The sequence below is a fragment of the Salmo trutta genome, chromosome 9 (genome assembly GCF_901001165.1).
Source record: "Salmo trutta chromosome 9, fSalTru1.1, whole genome shotgun sequence".
Taxonomy (NCBI): Eukaryota; Metazoa; Chordata; class Actinopteri; order Salmoniformes; family Salmonidae; genus Salmo; species Salmo trutta.
This window is the reverse complement of record NC_042965.1, coordinates 3,333,579-3,350,403: the sequence shown is the minus strand read 5'-3', so window position 1 is coordinate 3,350,403 and position 16,825 is coordinate 3,333,579. Positions and strand designations below refer to the sequence as shown.

Below are 16,825 nucleotides of genomic sequence, written 5' to 3'. Positions count from 1 at the left end.
GCTGTACAACTGGAGAAAATAAATGATCTCTGTCCCATGGCAAAATGAGTAGAAATGCATGACATTTGTTAAACGTTTTCTCTCCATCCCATGGCATAGTGTGTAGAATTGCAGAAAACATGCTTCAATTGTCCAATGCAGCTGTATTTATTTCAATATCAAATACATTTTGGGTAACAATTAAGTTCCTGACTGTGATTGTTTTCAATTAAAATTGTAAGAAATAAATGAAAATAGCTTTTTAGCAAAGATCAATTTCTCAAGCAAGAATTTTGCTAGGACTGTCTGTGAGGGGTCTGCATGGGGAGGGGAAAACTACAAATTTGCTCTTATTGGCAGAGAGGTTTGGAACTCTCTTTCTTATTGGTCTAATAACTCATTTATTGCATGGGGATATCACCATGGAAAGCCAAAACTCCATCCCACCAAAACAGGTAGAGATTTCAGGTGGTCTTTTCAAACAGCTCTTACACTAAAAGGGCATTATCATCATGTTAGTAATTTGACATTATTATTTCAGACTCATAGTGTGGAAATATAATATATATAAAACACAGGAAAATGAAGTTTTTGACGGCACTGGGCCTTCAAAACTGCAACATTTTATCTACTCCCCATGGCAAATTTATAGAATTGCAGGAAATTGAACATTAAAACTTAAATTCTTCTCTTCACCGTCAAGAGGGGGGCCATTGAAATGTTTTGCCGCGAGGTGGGGGGCCCCCAACCAAATTACGCTTAGAGTCCCCAAAAGCCTGGTGATTGGACAAAAAAAAGAGGAAGATGGAGAAAGCATGGTTCTGTATTTTTTATTTTAAGGTAGTTATGGTTATGGTTTGATATGCCAGTCTGATGAGCAGATATTCACTGGGGCTTAGTCACTGTCTGTCCACTGAATCTCTGAAGATCTAAGGGGAAACTCTGGATTGACACACCAGAAACAAAAATACCATCTATCAAATGACACATCTGCATTGAATTAACACAAAATTACAATGAAGAAAATGCTGAGAAACTTTCCTAAACGTAAGGTCTATGCATACCCCCTCCCCTGACCGGCACTCAAATAACAGAGAACTGAGTCTGAAAATGTGTTTAAAGTGTGTGTGTGTGCGTGTGTGCGCGTGTAAAGTGTGTATGGCACTGGGCATGTATTGTCCAGACCCCCAGCTGTTCTCGAACACAGAAAAAGGCCCCTGTACCCCTGTACATGCTGGCTACCTCAGACGCAGTTCCCATGAAATTGGTCCCTCTGTTTCTTCAAGGGTCTTGATGGAGATGGCCCTCACTGTAAATGGCTTCTGGCAGCTGCCAAGGGCTGCTTGGGGCCTACTCAAAGGGCTGGGGGGACAAAGAGAGAGTGACAGCTCCATACCTGCCCCCCCTCCCACCCCCATGCCCCCTCTAAACCTCAGCAGCAGCACCACCTCTCCGTCACTGGCGCTCCTCACACGGACGTTTTCCCCATCCCTCCGAATGCCAATATAAAGTGGCGTGTTTTCCTGCGGCTTTTCATGAACCTGACATAAACCATGCCAGACAGATACACATCATCAGCTGTCTTGTGTAGCCGTTGTTTACTGGATGATATTAGCTCACAGAAAGTGAGAGATGATGTACATGAATGGCTCTGAAAATAGTTCATTGTGGATGTACGCACATCACTTGAAGATACTTTATGGAAGATTTTCATACATTTTAGCCAGTAGTTCTGAAAGTAAAGCTCAAGAAGCAAAACCGGTCCCCGAAAATTGCCTACTACATCATATATGTGCAGATATGTGCAGTACATCATTGCTCTCGCTTGCTTTTTCTGCTGTGTCACTGAGCCATTGGGCCCGCTATGCAACCTCAATGGATAAGGCTGGGCAGGCCTGGCCCAGCCTTCTTCTTTCACTGTGTAACTCGTCCAATGTGCATGTGCATCTTGTCACTCAAATGGCGAGGGGCTGAAGCTCATTGGCTGGAACTCAAATTGCTAGGGGCTGGCCCAGCAGGTCAAGTTTACAGTACTCAAAATTGCGCTACAAAACTTCCAGAAAACAGTCACTTGCAAACTAAAGGTTTCGTGGCTAATTGAGGTAAGACAGTAATTCTGCTCATATAAAATACAAGTATGAACTACACATTGATACAAAGCGGGAGGTAAAAAAATGACTTACCCCTAGTCAGCAAAGTTCCAGAATGTCTCTTTAAGGAAAGTTAATGCTAGAACCCTTAGTTACTTCCATTTTTGGACTTATAAATGAATGATACAGTATATACCGATTGATTCTTGAAGAATAGAACTTAGAAATGCCTCATGAACTTTAGTTCAACTGTTGTACCCCATCAGAAATATAAGCTTGTTTTACTCCAATGTTCGTAAACAATGTAAACGCAAACAAACACTGTATAGCTTCAAAACGTGGACGGTCAGTCCTTGCATCCATAGCTCCGTCTATGAATTTGAGAGTGATTACATTTCTCCAAGCCTATCCCTTTGCTTTATACCAAAACAGAGGTGTGGTGTCAGCTTTGTTGTGGTTTCAATGAAGGATTCTAGCTTTAATTATACAAAAATATATATATTTTCCACAATTCCACCTTATTATTAAAGTGCGGAATGGAGGTGAAGAGAACGGCGTGTGTAGTTGAAGTTTGGACCAGGACCAGCTAGAATGTAACTCGTCAGGAGGAGGTGGGGCATGGAGTGGAAACGTATTTCCATCTCACTGCAGAAAGTCTGCAACAGCCTTAACCACCCAGTGTGTGTGTGTGTGTGTGTTTGCAGCCTGCATCGCTTGCTGGCGGACTGTCACCTTCTTCTCCACTTGAAACTTCCACTACTTTGCATGAGATAAGCCTACTTACTAACCGTTCTCCCGGCCGTGAAAGCGCGTCGGTGTGGCCGTGTTAAGTTTCTAGTACGTTTCTAGTGCGACTTGCGAAGTGAAGAAATCTTCGGGAGTGGATTGTAGAAAACTTCACTATCACGATGCGAGCGATTAACCTCGATACCTATAGCCTGTCACTGCTCACGGCCAAAGAGGATATTCTCAACCCACGCTCATCAACCAACTGGTAGGCCTAAACATCCTTATTTGCTCTTATGTGCCTGAATATAGTTGCAAGCTCAAGTTATTGAGTATACCAAGCATAGCTATTTTTTAGGTTTTAATCGCATGTTTTAACTCTCGCAAGGAAGTTTCTAAACACTTATTTGATGGTTCGTTACATAAATATCCGGTTTCAATTCAGAGCTACGTAAAACGGTCCCAGCATTTGGATCTTGTTTGCTCGTTTACAAGAAGAAAGGGGGTTGTGTAATTCGAACTTGATTTAATTGGTTCCAGGAGTGGAAAGATTATGGATGTAGTCAAGGGATAACATAAAACAGTGCTCTAGGTCTAGGTATAGAGGAAGTGATTGTGATAGTATCAGTGATAGTCAGGGTAACTCAGGTGGCACGGTTACGCCTCGATCACACCGATCGTGTGTTTTTCATCCTGGTTACACCAGAGGAACATACATTTCCAATGGAACGGAACGCTGCGTTTGCCGTGCAACATTGCAGTGCGTTCTGTGTGGTGCATACTTTGGATTTATCGAACGTAGGCTATGCATCGCATTGTATGCGTTGACAGCTTGCCAGAAATATTAACGGAAGGTGAATGTTGAACTTTTGTTGCACACATCCAGATGATGCTGCGTACTATACAACCAACGATGGAGGTTAGTGCGCGTGCCAAACTGTTGGCTACCCGTGTGGCGTGCACGTCTTGCGTCTAGCACCTGGCTTGCGCTTTTTTTCGGCCTCGCGTGTAGTGACTCGGCTATTCTCCCCAGAGCTCTTTGACTTTATTCTTTGTGCTCAGCGCACAGCTCGGGTGTCTGTCTACATGGCGATCTTTGAGATGGACTGTAATTCAACACGGCGAGGTACTGAACAGTACACGCACCCGCAGACATACAGACACACACGAACAGCATCGATGCATAGAATAACATGCATTGTAATGGAGAATAAATAGCCTATTTATTTCCCCTCATAATTCTATTGGTGGGCTAGCATTTGCAAATACTCTTTAATGGACCGATTTTCCTCTTTGAACTCAAAAGTCCGAGAAGTTCGAGGGCACCACCCCCTGAAAAATCTGAATAAAATAAAATAAATAAACTAAAAAGTAGCGCACTGGGCCTTTACTAGTCCTGTATTAGTGACTTATATAGCCTCTAGTGCAGGCAAACAAAAAATAATCTGCATCTCCTATGTTTGAACCCTGTGGCGGATAGCTCAGAGACACATATTTAGGACACCTTCAATTATGCCCAATTAGTGCCCTGTTCCTTTGATGAACTTCTGAATGTGAGTGATCTCTCTGTTATGTTGATGTGATCCCACACAATTATAGATAATAGAGATGTGTTGCCATGGTGATGTCATAATGACTTGTGGACTCCGCTTTGTGGTTTACCACCCGTCTATCACCCACCCGGGTCGTGTGGCTGTGTTTTTCGACTGACTGTGTTGAACATCGTGGAAAATACGTTGATGATTCATGAATGCATAATAACTGCTCTATTGATTCAAAAAAAACCTTGACAGTCTCAACCAGAGTAAGTATGCTTTCTCAAACAGTGAACTAAGAAAGTCTCCCTCCGACAAAGAGTAGGTTGACAGAGAAATATACTCGTGCAGGAGTACATTCTGTCATTGCCAAGTACCTCAACTCCACGATGATTTCATCCACAGAGTTGAGCACAGACTAGAGTTTTTGAAATGAGGCTTGGCAGCTCCGTCGTCATGGTGACTTAGCCAAACAGCGTTTGGGCTAGGAGGGGCAGACATACCGTCATTGGCTGCCAAGCTGTCCCTACAGGACCTGGGCTGTTACCATCACTATGCTGTGTCCACATACTTGTCCCTACTGATGACACATACTGGCTTCAGCTTTAGTGGATTGTAGCAGGGCGCAAGCCTAATTGTTTGCCTATGTGGATGAAAGCTCAATTACTACACATCTTTGTGTCTCGCTGTATTTCTCACTTCTGTTTCTGTTTCTCCAACCTGGTCTGTCTCTCTGTCTCTCACTCTCACTCATTCCTGAGTTGAGCATCAGTGTAAATCAATAGGCCATAGTGGTCCCTCAGCATTAGTTCTTGTGATCACCAAAATAGAGCATGCTGAGAGCTGAGAGAGACCAGTGAGGCCTGAGGAAGTCCTGTGTGTGAGTCTTACCAAACGCTCAGTAAATATCTCGCTCTCAATTCAATTCAAGGGCTTTATTGGCATGGGAAACATATGTTAACATTGCCAAAGCAAGTGAAATACATGATAAACAAAAGAGAAATAAACAATAAAAATCAACAGTAAATATTCCACTCACAGATGTTCCAAAAGAATAAAGACATTTCAAATGTCATATTATGTCTATATACAGTGTTGTAGCGATGTGCAAATAGTTAAAGTACAAAAGGGAAAATAAATATGGGTTGTATTTACAATGGTGTTTGTTCTTCACTGGTTGCCCTTTTCTTGTGACAGTAGGTCACATATCAAATCTAATTTATTTATAAAGCCCTTCTTACATCAGCTGATATGTCACGTCCTGACCAGTATAAGGGTTATTTGTTATTGTAGTTTGGTCAGGACGTGGCAGAGGGTATTTGTTTTATGTGGTTCGGGGTGGTGGTTTATTTAGTAGGGCGTTTGATTTATTATTTCCGGGTTTTGGTTTATGTTCTATGTTTTGTACTTCTATGTTCTTTCTGGGTTGGTGTATTTCTATGTGTAGGTTAATGGGGGGTTGGACTCTCAATTGGAGGCAGGTGCTTTCTCGTTGCCTCTGATTGAGAGTCCTATATATGGGTAATTGTTTGGTTTAGTGTTTGTGGGAGATTGTCTCTTGTTTTGCATGTCTATGCGTGACAAGACTGTTTTGTTGATCGTTCATTCTTCATTTTGTTATTTTGGTGTTTCCTTGGTTTAAAATAAACTACAAGATGAGCATCCACATTCCTGCTGCGTTTTGGTCCTCCATTCCAGACGACAACCGTGACATGATATCTCAAAGTGCTGTACAGAAACCCAGCCTAAAACCCCAAACAGCAAGCAATGCAGGTGTCGAAGCATATATTGATGCTCTGTCTCTATGTACAGACACAGAGAGAGAGAGGAAACCCACACTGAAAGGCTGAAGAACACTGGACTGAATTGAGAAGGGGGCGTAATAATGACATCATAATTCCTGTGTGTGTTGTGTGTAGAGAGACTGAGAAAGGGGGTGTTTGAGTTGGGGAAAGGGTTGTTTTGTAGCGTGATCCTCCCACCCCCACCGTGTTGGTCTTGAGGTCCCACTGTGTATTATCTAATGACCTTGTGTTGTGAATGGGAAACAGCCTCTCTATGGGAAGGCACCTAAGAATAGAGGGGCTGCCTATTCAACAACACAGCTCCGGAGGTCTCTCCTTGTTCCTTTTAATGACTGCAGACTCTAGAATGTTTCACACACAACCTCCAAACTGGTGTGTGTTATTTGTGTGTGTGTGTCAGTGTCTGAAGCAGTAGTCACAATTACATGAACATACACCCTACTACTGTAACTTTGTAAACCAGACACTTTATTGTAAGTCCAAAGAGACATATATGGCGATGTACAAGGCCTCAAATGGAAATTGTTGTAAGCTGTCTCACGTACACTATTAACTCACATACTTCTGCATTCTGATTGTAACCCTCATAAAAATACAGCTATAGCTTATTTTAGCAACAGTACACTAAGGGCTGAAAAATTCCCCTTTCTCACTTTTCATGACTCCATAAAATACCTCAGGCAGTAGCCATGCTCCTAATGCTGATCAAAGGCAGACACACTTTAATTTACTTTCCATCCAAAAAGGACTGGGCACTGTGTAGACTTGAGGAATGTTTATGCCAGAATTTCACGATTTAAATGTAATTTCTCTGCCGATGTTTTTGGGTGTACTCTTGTAAGGCAGACTGTGTATATGGGCAGCAGTGTTGTTGGCCTACCAAATAGACAGAGTATTGTTGTACCAATCCAGTGGAACTAGGGTTGCAAAGCTACCAGTAATTTACAAAAGTTACCAGAATCTTCAATAATTTAGGTAATTAACAGAAAATCTATGCCAATCTATCGTAAACTTTGGTGATTTATACTTGAATAACTTTTAAAAAATGTATTCAAAACATTGACAACAAATAGTGCCTTCAGAAAGTATTCACAATCCTTGACTTTTTATGTTACAAAGTGGGATTAAAATGTATTTAATTGTCATTTTTTGTCAAGGATGCACAACAATGTCAAAGTGGATGAAGAATTTTACGATTTCAAAAAATATATGAAAAATAAAATACTAATATATCTTGCTTAGATAAGTATTCAACCCCCTGAGTCGATACATGTTAGAATCACATTTGGAAGCGATTACAGCTGAGTGTTTTTGGGTAAGTCTCTAAGAGCTTTGCATACCTGGATTGTACAATATTTGCCCATTATTCTTTAAAAAGTTGTTCAAGCTCTGTCACGTTGGTTGTTGATCATTGCTAGATAGCCATTTTCAAGTCTTACCATAGATTTTCAAAACTGTAACTAGGCCACTCAGGAACATTCAATGTCGTTTTTATAAGCAACTCCAGTGTATATTTGTCCTTGTTTTGTAGATTATTGTCCTGCTGAAAGGTGCAGTTTGTCTCCCAGTGTGTTGGAAAGCAGACTGAACCAGTTTTTCCTTTAAGATTTTGCCTGTGCTTAGTTCTATTACTTTTATTTTTATCCTAATAAACTCTCCAGTCCTTGCCGATGACAAGCATATCCATAACACAATGCAGCCACCACCATGCTTGTAAATATAAAGAGTGTGTAAAGAGTGGTACTCAGTGATGTGTTTTGTTGGATTTGCCCCAAACATAATACGTTGTATTCAGGACAAAAAGTACATTTATTTTCCAATTTTTTTGCAGTGTTATTTTAGTGCCTTATTACAAACAGGATGCATGTTTTGGAATATTTTATTCTGTACAGGCTTCCTTTTTTTCACCCTGTCATTTAGGTTAGTATTGTAGAGTATTTACTATGTTGTTGATAAGGGCTGACCCCATTTAGTCGATAGGCTGTTGGTCGGCCGAGATTTCTTTAGTCGAGCAGTTGCAAAATATATATAGAATTTCATGGTGTATAAGACACTTCTCTGATTCGCGCCTGTCTGAGTGGACTAATCCATTGTGGAGGCCGTGGGGATGGCACAGTCCACTAAGACGTGCTACTAAAATTGTACATGGTTATATTACATAAGAACAATGGTGCAACACTAATAAAAATAATATAATTTTTTATTCATGTTGCTTTCTCTCGCATTGGATAGTGGTTGCTGACCGTGGTTCTGAAATATCAGTGCACTGTTGAATTGTCGTCTTTTCTTAGACCATGTTGCTATGTGCATAATAGCAAAGTTAACCAGCATATTGGTGTTGAGAACAATGCGGCGGAGGCAGCAGCCGAGTTAGGAGACAAGAAAAGCGCACTTGCCTTCATTTTCTAAGAAAAGTGAGGAGAGCGGAAACGGCAACTTAATTAGGTCTATAATCAATAGCCTAATTGTTAAATGTGCCTGGCTTTATACTGTAAATCATCCATATACTGTATATCTAGAGAAATAAGACAGATCCTGCTTCTGTTTGAGTGCTTGATCAATAGCCTACTGATTCTGTGAGCACCAAGCCTCACGCAACCACAACATGTGGGATAAACAATTTCACAAATTCAGCTGTTTTTAATCTTTGAAATTTTGTAATAAAGGCTTTACACTTTTTTATTTATTAGAACAGCCTCACTGGTATTACTTAAGTTATTTAGTGTTTACTCTCTTCCAAATTGTCAGAAAAATCAAATGTATAATAATAACTCTCCTTTTTCTTGATCTCCTTGTTATTATTATTATTATTATTATTATTATTATGATCATCATTATAATAAGTAATATCGTTATCATTAGTAGGCTTATTATAGCAGCCTTGTAGAACCACTGTCAGAAGGTGGGTGTAGCTGGTGCATGAAGTCAGGCGCAGGAGAGCAGAATGAGTGAGCAACGTAATTTACTCAAAATAAAGGCACAAGGTAACAATACACTTGACCAACAATAAACGGTAATCAATTACGCACGGGTGAAAACAGCACCCGTCGAAAACCAGCCATAACGTACCGAATGAACATAGAAACAATCACGCACAAAAACATGGGGGAAACAGAGGGTTAAATACATGAACATGTAATTAGGGAATGAAACCAGGTGTGTAGAAAACAAAGACAAAACAAATGGAAAATGAAAGGTGGATCGGTGATGGCTAGAAGACCGGTGACGTCGTCCGCCGAACGCTGCCCGAACAAGGAGAGGGACCGACTTCGGCAGAAGTCGTGACACTATCGTGCTCTAGGCCAAAGAGTACACACTGTTTAGTTTTAATACCGTAACTTACTTAGGCCTATATTTCAAAACGTATATAGGCTACTGTATCAATCAATCATTCATTCATTCATGTCATCACACAGCATATGAGTCATTTATGATTTGAAATGTAATCAAGCATTTTCGTTTGAAAATAAAATAAAATAAAGCGACCCTTGAATAATTAGCGTAAACAATAAATAAACTGTTCCATGTCGGAAATTGCATTCACGAATGAATGCAATTGTTTTTAGTCTTTGCTGTAATAAAGGCTTTACAAAAAAAATGAAGTAAACATTGCAACAGGCTCTCTGGTACGCTTATAATTTATTTAGTGTTGTGTACATTGTTCTAGATGGTCAGAAAAATTATATTGTAATCTAACAGCATCTGTTTGACACACATAATATGCACGCTGTAAGAACCGACACTGGAGCTGAGAAGCAGGTACGGAGAGTTGAACATTTAATTTAGCACAGACATGAACAAGACAGGAACAGCATCAGAACCGGGTGTACAAGACATACAAACATTAATGCAGAAGCGGGGAATAGAGCTGGGGAACAGACAGATATAGGGGAGGTAATAACACACTGATTGAGTCCAGGTGTGTGCAATGAACCGCTGATGCGCGTGACGAGGGAAGCAGGTGTGCGTAATGATGGTGGCAGGAGTGCGTAATGCAGGGCAGCCTGGCGCCCTCGAGCGCCAGGGAGGGAGAGCGGGAGCAGGCGTGTCTCACGCAACACTTGCGCCTTACCTTATTTTTCTTGATCTCCAGGATTTTCCACAACTAGTCAAATTGATTCCACACATCCGACTTCTCCTTTACCTCCTGTGCAACCAGTAAACATTCCCCCATTTCAAGTTTATTTGTCATGTCCTCTGCATCCATTTTGCTGTCACATGTTCAGAGTTTGTTTGTGATTATAATATGCTATAGGTCAGGCCCTATTGGTCACGTGCATGCGATGCATACATGTGTAGTGTGAAGAGAGCAAGGGTTGAGGGAATAGGGAATGTTTTTCCTAAACAAATGAGGGATTTCGGTAACAGAACTTTTCAGTAAGAAATGGCTGTAATTACATGTTGCAGCTTCAGCAACATGGACTGCGCGATTAACACTGTTGAAGTTCTGTAGTGGTCGCTGCAAAATGGAGGAAAGAGGGACAACAGCTGCTAGTCAGTCACTCACTGTCATTTTTTTTAACACAGCGCAGTAATCCAATCAATTGCGATCAGACTCCCTCTAGTAATACTGTGCCTTCGGAAAATATTCAGACCCCTTGACTTTTTCCAGATTTTGTTACGTTACAGCCTTATTCTAAAATGTATTAAATAAAACAATTTCCTCAGCAATCTACACACAATACCCCATAATGACAAAACGAAAATAGGTTTTAGAAACATTTAGCAAAAAACAGAAATACCTTATTTACGTAAGTATTCAGACACTTTGCTATGACACTCAAAATGGAGCTCAGGTGCATCCTGTTTCCACTGAACATCCTTGAGATGTTTCTACAACTTCATTGGAGTCCGTCCGTGGTAAATTAAATTGATTGGACAGGATTTGGAAAGGCACACACCTGTCTATATAAGGTTCCACAGTTGACAGTGCATGTCAAACCAAGCCATGAGGTCGAAAGAATTGTCCGTAGAGCTCCGAGACAGGATTGTGTCGAGGCACAGATCTGGGGAAGGGTACCAAAACATTTCTGCAGCATTGAAGGTCCCAGTGGCTTCCATTATTCTTAAATGGAAGAAGTTTGGAACCACCAAGACTTTTCCTGGAGCTGGCCGCCTGGCAAAACTGAGCAATCGGGGGAGAAGGGCTTTGGTTAGGGAGGTGACCAAGAACCCGATGGTTATTCTGACAGAGCTCTATAGGTCCTCTGTGGAGATGGGAGAACCTTCCAGAAGTACAACCATCTCTGCAGCGCTCCACCAATTAGGCCTTTATGGTAGAGTGGCCAGACGGAAGCCTCTCCTCAGTAAAAGGCACATGACAGCCCGCTATGAGTTTGCCAAAGGGCACCTAAAGGACTTTCCGACCATGAGAAACAAGATTCTCTGGTCTGCTGAAACCAAGATTGAACTCTTTGGCCTGAATGCCAAGCGTCAAGTCTGGAGGAAACCTGGCATCGTCCTTACGGTGAAGCATGGTGGTGGCAGCATCATCAATCAATCACATGTATTTATAAATCCCCCAGATGTCATAAAGTGCTAAACAGAAACCCAGCCTAAAACCCCAAAACAGCCAGCAATGCAGATGTAGAAGCACGGTGGCTAGGAAAAACTCCCTAGAAAGGCAGGAACCTAGGAATAAACTTAGAGAGTACCTAGGCTCTGAGGGGTGGCCAGTCCTCTTCTTGCTGTGCCGGGTGGAGATTATAAGAGTACATTACCATTTAAGGCCAGATTGGTCTTTGAGATGTTCAAACATTCATAGATTACCATCAGGGTCAAATAATAATCACAGTGATTGTAGAGGGTGCAACAGGTCAGTACCTCAGGAGTAAATGTCAGTTGGTTTTTCATAGCCGAGCATTCAGAGGTCGAGATGGTAGAGAGAGAGAGAAAGTCGAAAACAGCAGGTCCGGGACAAGGTAGCATGTCGGTGAATAGGTCTGAGTTCCCTAGCCGCAGGCTGAACAGTTGTAACTGGAGCAGCAGCACGATCAGGTGGACTGGGGAAAGCCAGGAGTCATCAGGCCAGGTATTCCTGAGGCATGATCCTAGGGCTCAGGTCCTCAGGGAGGGAAGGGAGAGAGGGAGAGAGAGATAATTAGAGGGAGCATACTTAAATTCACACAGGACACCAGATAAGATGGGAGAATTACACCAGATATAAACAGACAGACCCTAGCCCCCCAGCACATAGAATATTGCAGCATAGATACTGGAGACTGAGACAGGGGTGGGTCAGGGGACACTGTTGCCCCATCCGACGATACCCCCGGACAGGGCCAACCAGGCAGGATATAACCCCACCCACTTTGCCAAAGCACAGTCCCTACACCACTAGAGGGATATCAACAGACCACCAACTTACTACACTGAGACAAGGCTGAGTATAGCCCACGAAGATCTCCTCCACCGCACGAGCCCAAACAGGCACAGAACCAGACAGGAAGATCACGTCTGTGACTCAACCCACTCAAGTTACGCACCCCTCCTAGGGACGGCATGGAACAGCACTAGTCAGCCAGTGACTCAGCCACAGTGATAGGGTCAGAGGCAGAGAATCCCAGTGGAGAGAGGGGAACCGGCCATGTAAAGACCGCAAGGGCAGTTTGTCGCTCCAGTGCCTTGCCGTTCACGTTGCACCCCTGGGCCAGACTACACTCAATCATAGGACCTACTGAAGAGATGAGTCTTCAGTAAAGACAAAGGTATCTCTCACATCGATAGGCAGACCATTCCATAAAAATGTACCTCTATAGGAGAAAGCCCTACCTGACATTCAAAGGACAATAAGGAGCCCTGCGTCTTGTGACTGTAGCGTACGTTTAGGAATGTAAGGCAGGACCAAATGGGAGAGATAGGTAGGAGCAAGCCCATGTCATACTTTGTAGGTTGGCAGTAAAACCTTGAAATCAGCCCTAGCCTTAACAGGAAGCCAATGTAGAGAGAAGTAATATGATCAAATGTTTTGGTTCTAGTCAGGATTCTAGCAACCGTTTTTAGCACAAGCTGAAGTTTATTTAGTGCTTTATCGGGGTAGTCAGAGAGTAGAGCATTGCAGTAGTCTAATCTAGAAGTGTCTAAAGCATGGATTAGCTTTTCTGCATATTTTTTTGACAAATAGTTACGAATATGGAAATAAGCTGTCCTTGAAATATTCTTGATATCAAAAGAGAGATCAGGGTCCAGAGTAACGCCAAGGTCCTTCACAGTTTTATTTGAGACGACTGTACAACCATCAAGATTAATAGTCAGATCTAACAGCAGATCTCTTTGTTTCTTGGGACCTAGAACTAGCATCTCTGTTTTGTCCGAGTTTAAAAGTAAAACATTTGCCGGCCATTCCACTTCCTTTTGTCTGAAACACAGGCTTCCAGGTTAGGCAATTTTGAGGCTTCACCATGTTTCATCGTCCGCATAGAAGTGAAAGTTGCATTGTGTTTCCAAATGACATCACCAAGAGGTAGAATATATATAGTGAAAACAATAGTGGTCCTAAAACGGAACCTTGAGGAACGCCAAAACGTACAATTGATTTGTCAGCGGACAAACCATCCAGAGACAAACTGATATCGTTCCGACAGATAAGATCTAAACCAGGCAAGAACTTCTCCGTGTAGACCACGGGTGGGCATCTCCAGTCCCCGAGGGCCTGATTGGTGTCACACTTTTCTCCATCCCTAGCAAACACAGCTGATTAATCAAATTGCATTCTAAACTGAAGACCATGATTAGGTGATTATTGGAGTCAGGTGTGCTAGCTGGGGCTGGGGCAAAACTGGGATACCAATCAGGCCCTCGAGGACTGGAATTTCCCACCCCTGGTGTAGACCAATTAGGGTTTCTAATCTCTCCAAAGAATGTGGTGCTCGATGGTGTCAAAAGTAGCACTAAGGTCTAGGAGCACTAGGACAGATGGAGAGCCTTGGTCTGACGCCATTAAAAGGTAATTTGCCACCTTCATGAGTGCTGTCTCAGTTCTATGATGGGGTCTAAAACCAGACTGAAGCCTGCATAACAACTTTTTTTTTTAAATGGGAGATTCGATATAGGCCAAAATGTTTTCAAAACATTTTCTGGGTCAAGGTTTGGCTTTTTCAAGAGAGGCTTTATTACTGACTCTTTTAGCGAGTTTGGTACACATCCGGTGGATAGGGAGTCATTTATTATGTTCAACATAGGAGGGCCAAGCACAGGAAGTAGCTCTTTCAGTAGTTTAGTTGGAATAGGGTCCAGTATGCAGCTTTACGGTTTAGAGGCCATAACTATTTTCATGAATGTGTGAAGAGATACAGGATGAAACAAACATAAGTGTCTCCATTGATCCTATGTCCTGGCGGTTCTGTGCAGACTCGGGACAACTGAGCTTTGGAGAAATATGCAGATTCAAAGTATAATCCGTAATTTGCTTTCTAATGATCATGATCTTTTCATCGAAGAAGTTCATGAATTTATCACTGTTGAAGTGAAAGCTATCCTCTCTTGTTGAATACTGCTTTTTAGTTAGCTTTGCGACAGTATCAAAAATACACTTCGGATTGTTCTTATTCTGCTTAATTTGGTTGGAAAAGTAAGACCATCGGGCAGCAGTGAGGGCTCTTTGATATTGCACGTTACTGTCTTTCCAAGCTAGTCAGAAGACTTCCAGTTTGATGGAGCGCCATTTCCGTTCCAATTTTCTGGAAGCTTACTTCAGGGCTCGGATATTATCTGTGTACCAGGGAGCAAATTTCAAATTTATTTTGTTTTTAGGGGTGCGACTGCATCTGGGGTATTACGCAAGGTTAAATTAAGATCCTCAGTTAGGTGGTTAACTTCTTGAGGCTACCTGGGACGTTAGCGTTCCCCCCGTGGCGCACCCTATCAACAGCAGGTGCATTTCAAGAGCGGCAAATTTGAAACCAAATAAATGTACAAATTCAAATTTCTCAAACATACAACTAACTTACAGCCTTTGAAAGATAAACATCTTCTTAATCTAACCACGTTTACCGATTTCAAAAAGGTTTTACGGGGAAAGCATAAAGTTAGGTTATGTTAGGAGAGTACATTGACAATAGCGGTGTGCAATGCATTGTCGATTCAAAGACAGGCTTCACCAAAACCATACAATCAGCTAAAATTATGCACTAACCTTTTACAATCTCCATCAGATGACACTCCTAGGACATTATGTTAGACAATGCATGCATTTTTAGTTCTATCAAGTTCATATTTATATCTAAAAACAGTGTTTTACTATGGCGTTGATGTTCAGGAAATCGTTTCCCTCCAATACCGGCAGTCAAGTCATGACAACAAAATAATTAATTAATATTAGAAAACATTGCTAAAATATTATATTGTCATTCAAAGAATTATAGATTTACATCTCTTGAACGCAATGGACTTGCCAGATTTAAAATTAACCTTACTGGGAAATCACACTTTGCAATAATCTGAGCACTGCGCCAGAAAAATACGCATCGCGATACAGACTAACCGCCATGTTGGAGGAATCTAAAATCGAAAATACTATATAAATAATCCATTACCTTTGATTCTCTTCATCAGATGTCACTTCCAAAGAGTCCCAGGTCCATAACGAATGTAGTTTTGTTCAAAAAAGCTCATCATTTATGTCGAAAAACCTCCGTGTTGTAGCGCATGATCTAAGCCAGCCGGACTTCACTTCACTTCAAGAACGGAAAAAATATATTTCCGTTCGTTCAAACATGTCAAACGTTGTATCGCATAAATCATTAGGGCCTTTTTTAACCAGAACATGAATAAAATTCAAGGCGGACCATTGGGTTTTCTTTTAAAACGTTTCGGAATGAGAGTACCCACCATCAAATCGCGCGCCAGATGTCTAATGGACCATCACGTTCCATGGCTCTTATTCGGTCAGATCTCACTGTAGAAGACTCAAAACACTTTGTAAAGGCTGGGGACATCTTGTGGAAGCAATAGGAAGTGCCAGAATATTCCTCACCCCCTTTGTTTTTCAATGGCATAGGCTCAAAGTCAATTCAACACATCAGGTATCCACTTCCTGTCAGAATCTGTCTCAGGGTTTTGCCTGCCAAAAGAGTTCTGTTATACTCACAGACACCATTCAAACAGTTTTTGAAACTTTAGGGTGTTTTCTATCCATATATAATAAGTATATGCATATTGTAGTTACTGGGTAGGTGTAGGAGGCAGTTAAAAATGGGCACATATTTTTTCTAAAAATTCTCAATACTGCCCCCTATACCCTAACAGGTTAACCGATTTTTGTACTCCGATGTCCCTGGGTAGGTGGAGGGAGTCTATAAGGGCATCCAGGAATCTTTGGGTTGTCTGAGAATTTATAGCACAGCTTTTGAGGATCCTTGGTTGGGGTCTGAGCAGAGTATTTGTTGCAATTTCAAACTTAATAAAATGGTGGTCCCATAGTCCAGGACTATGAGGAAAAATATTTAGATCCACAATATTTATTCCATGGGACAAAACTAGATCCAGGGTATGACTGTGGCATTGAGTAGGTCCGGAGACATGTTGGACAAAACCCACTGAGTCAATGATGGCTCCGAAAGCCTTTTGGAGAAGGTCTGTGGACTTTTCCATGTGAATATTAAAGTCACCAAAAATGTGAATATTATCTGCCATAACTACAAGGTCCAATAGGAATTCAGGGAACTCCATGAGGAATGCTGTATATGGATCA

General features: G+C 41.7%; 1 protein-coding gene across 1 annotated transcript in view; it reads left to right on the top strand.

Moving 5' to 3' along the window:
• The first annotated feature begins 2,721 nt into the window (after positions 1-2,721).
• Positions 2,722-16,825, top strand: part of LOC115199742 (drebrin-like protein B) — a 68,612-nt gene continuing 54,508 nt past the window's right edge. Inside the window, exon 1 of the mRNA XM_029762136.1 lies at positions 2,722-3,063. Coding sequence (XP_029617996.1) covers positions 2,978-3,063 — 86 coding nt within the window. The 5' untranslated portion in view covers positions 2,722-2,977. The remainder of the gene's footprint in view (positions 3,064-16,825) is intronic.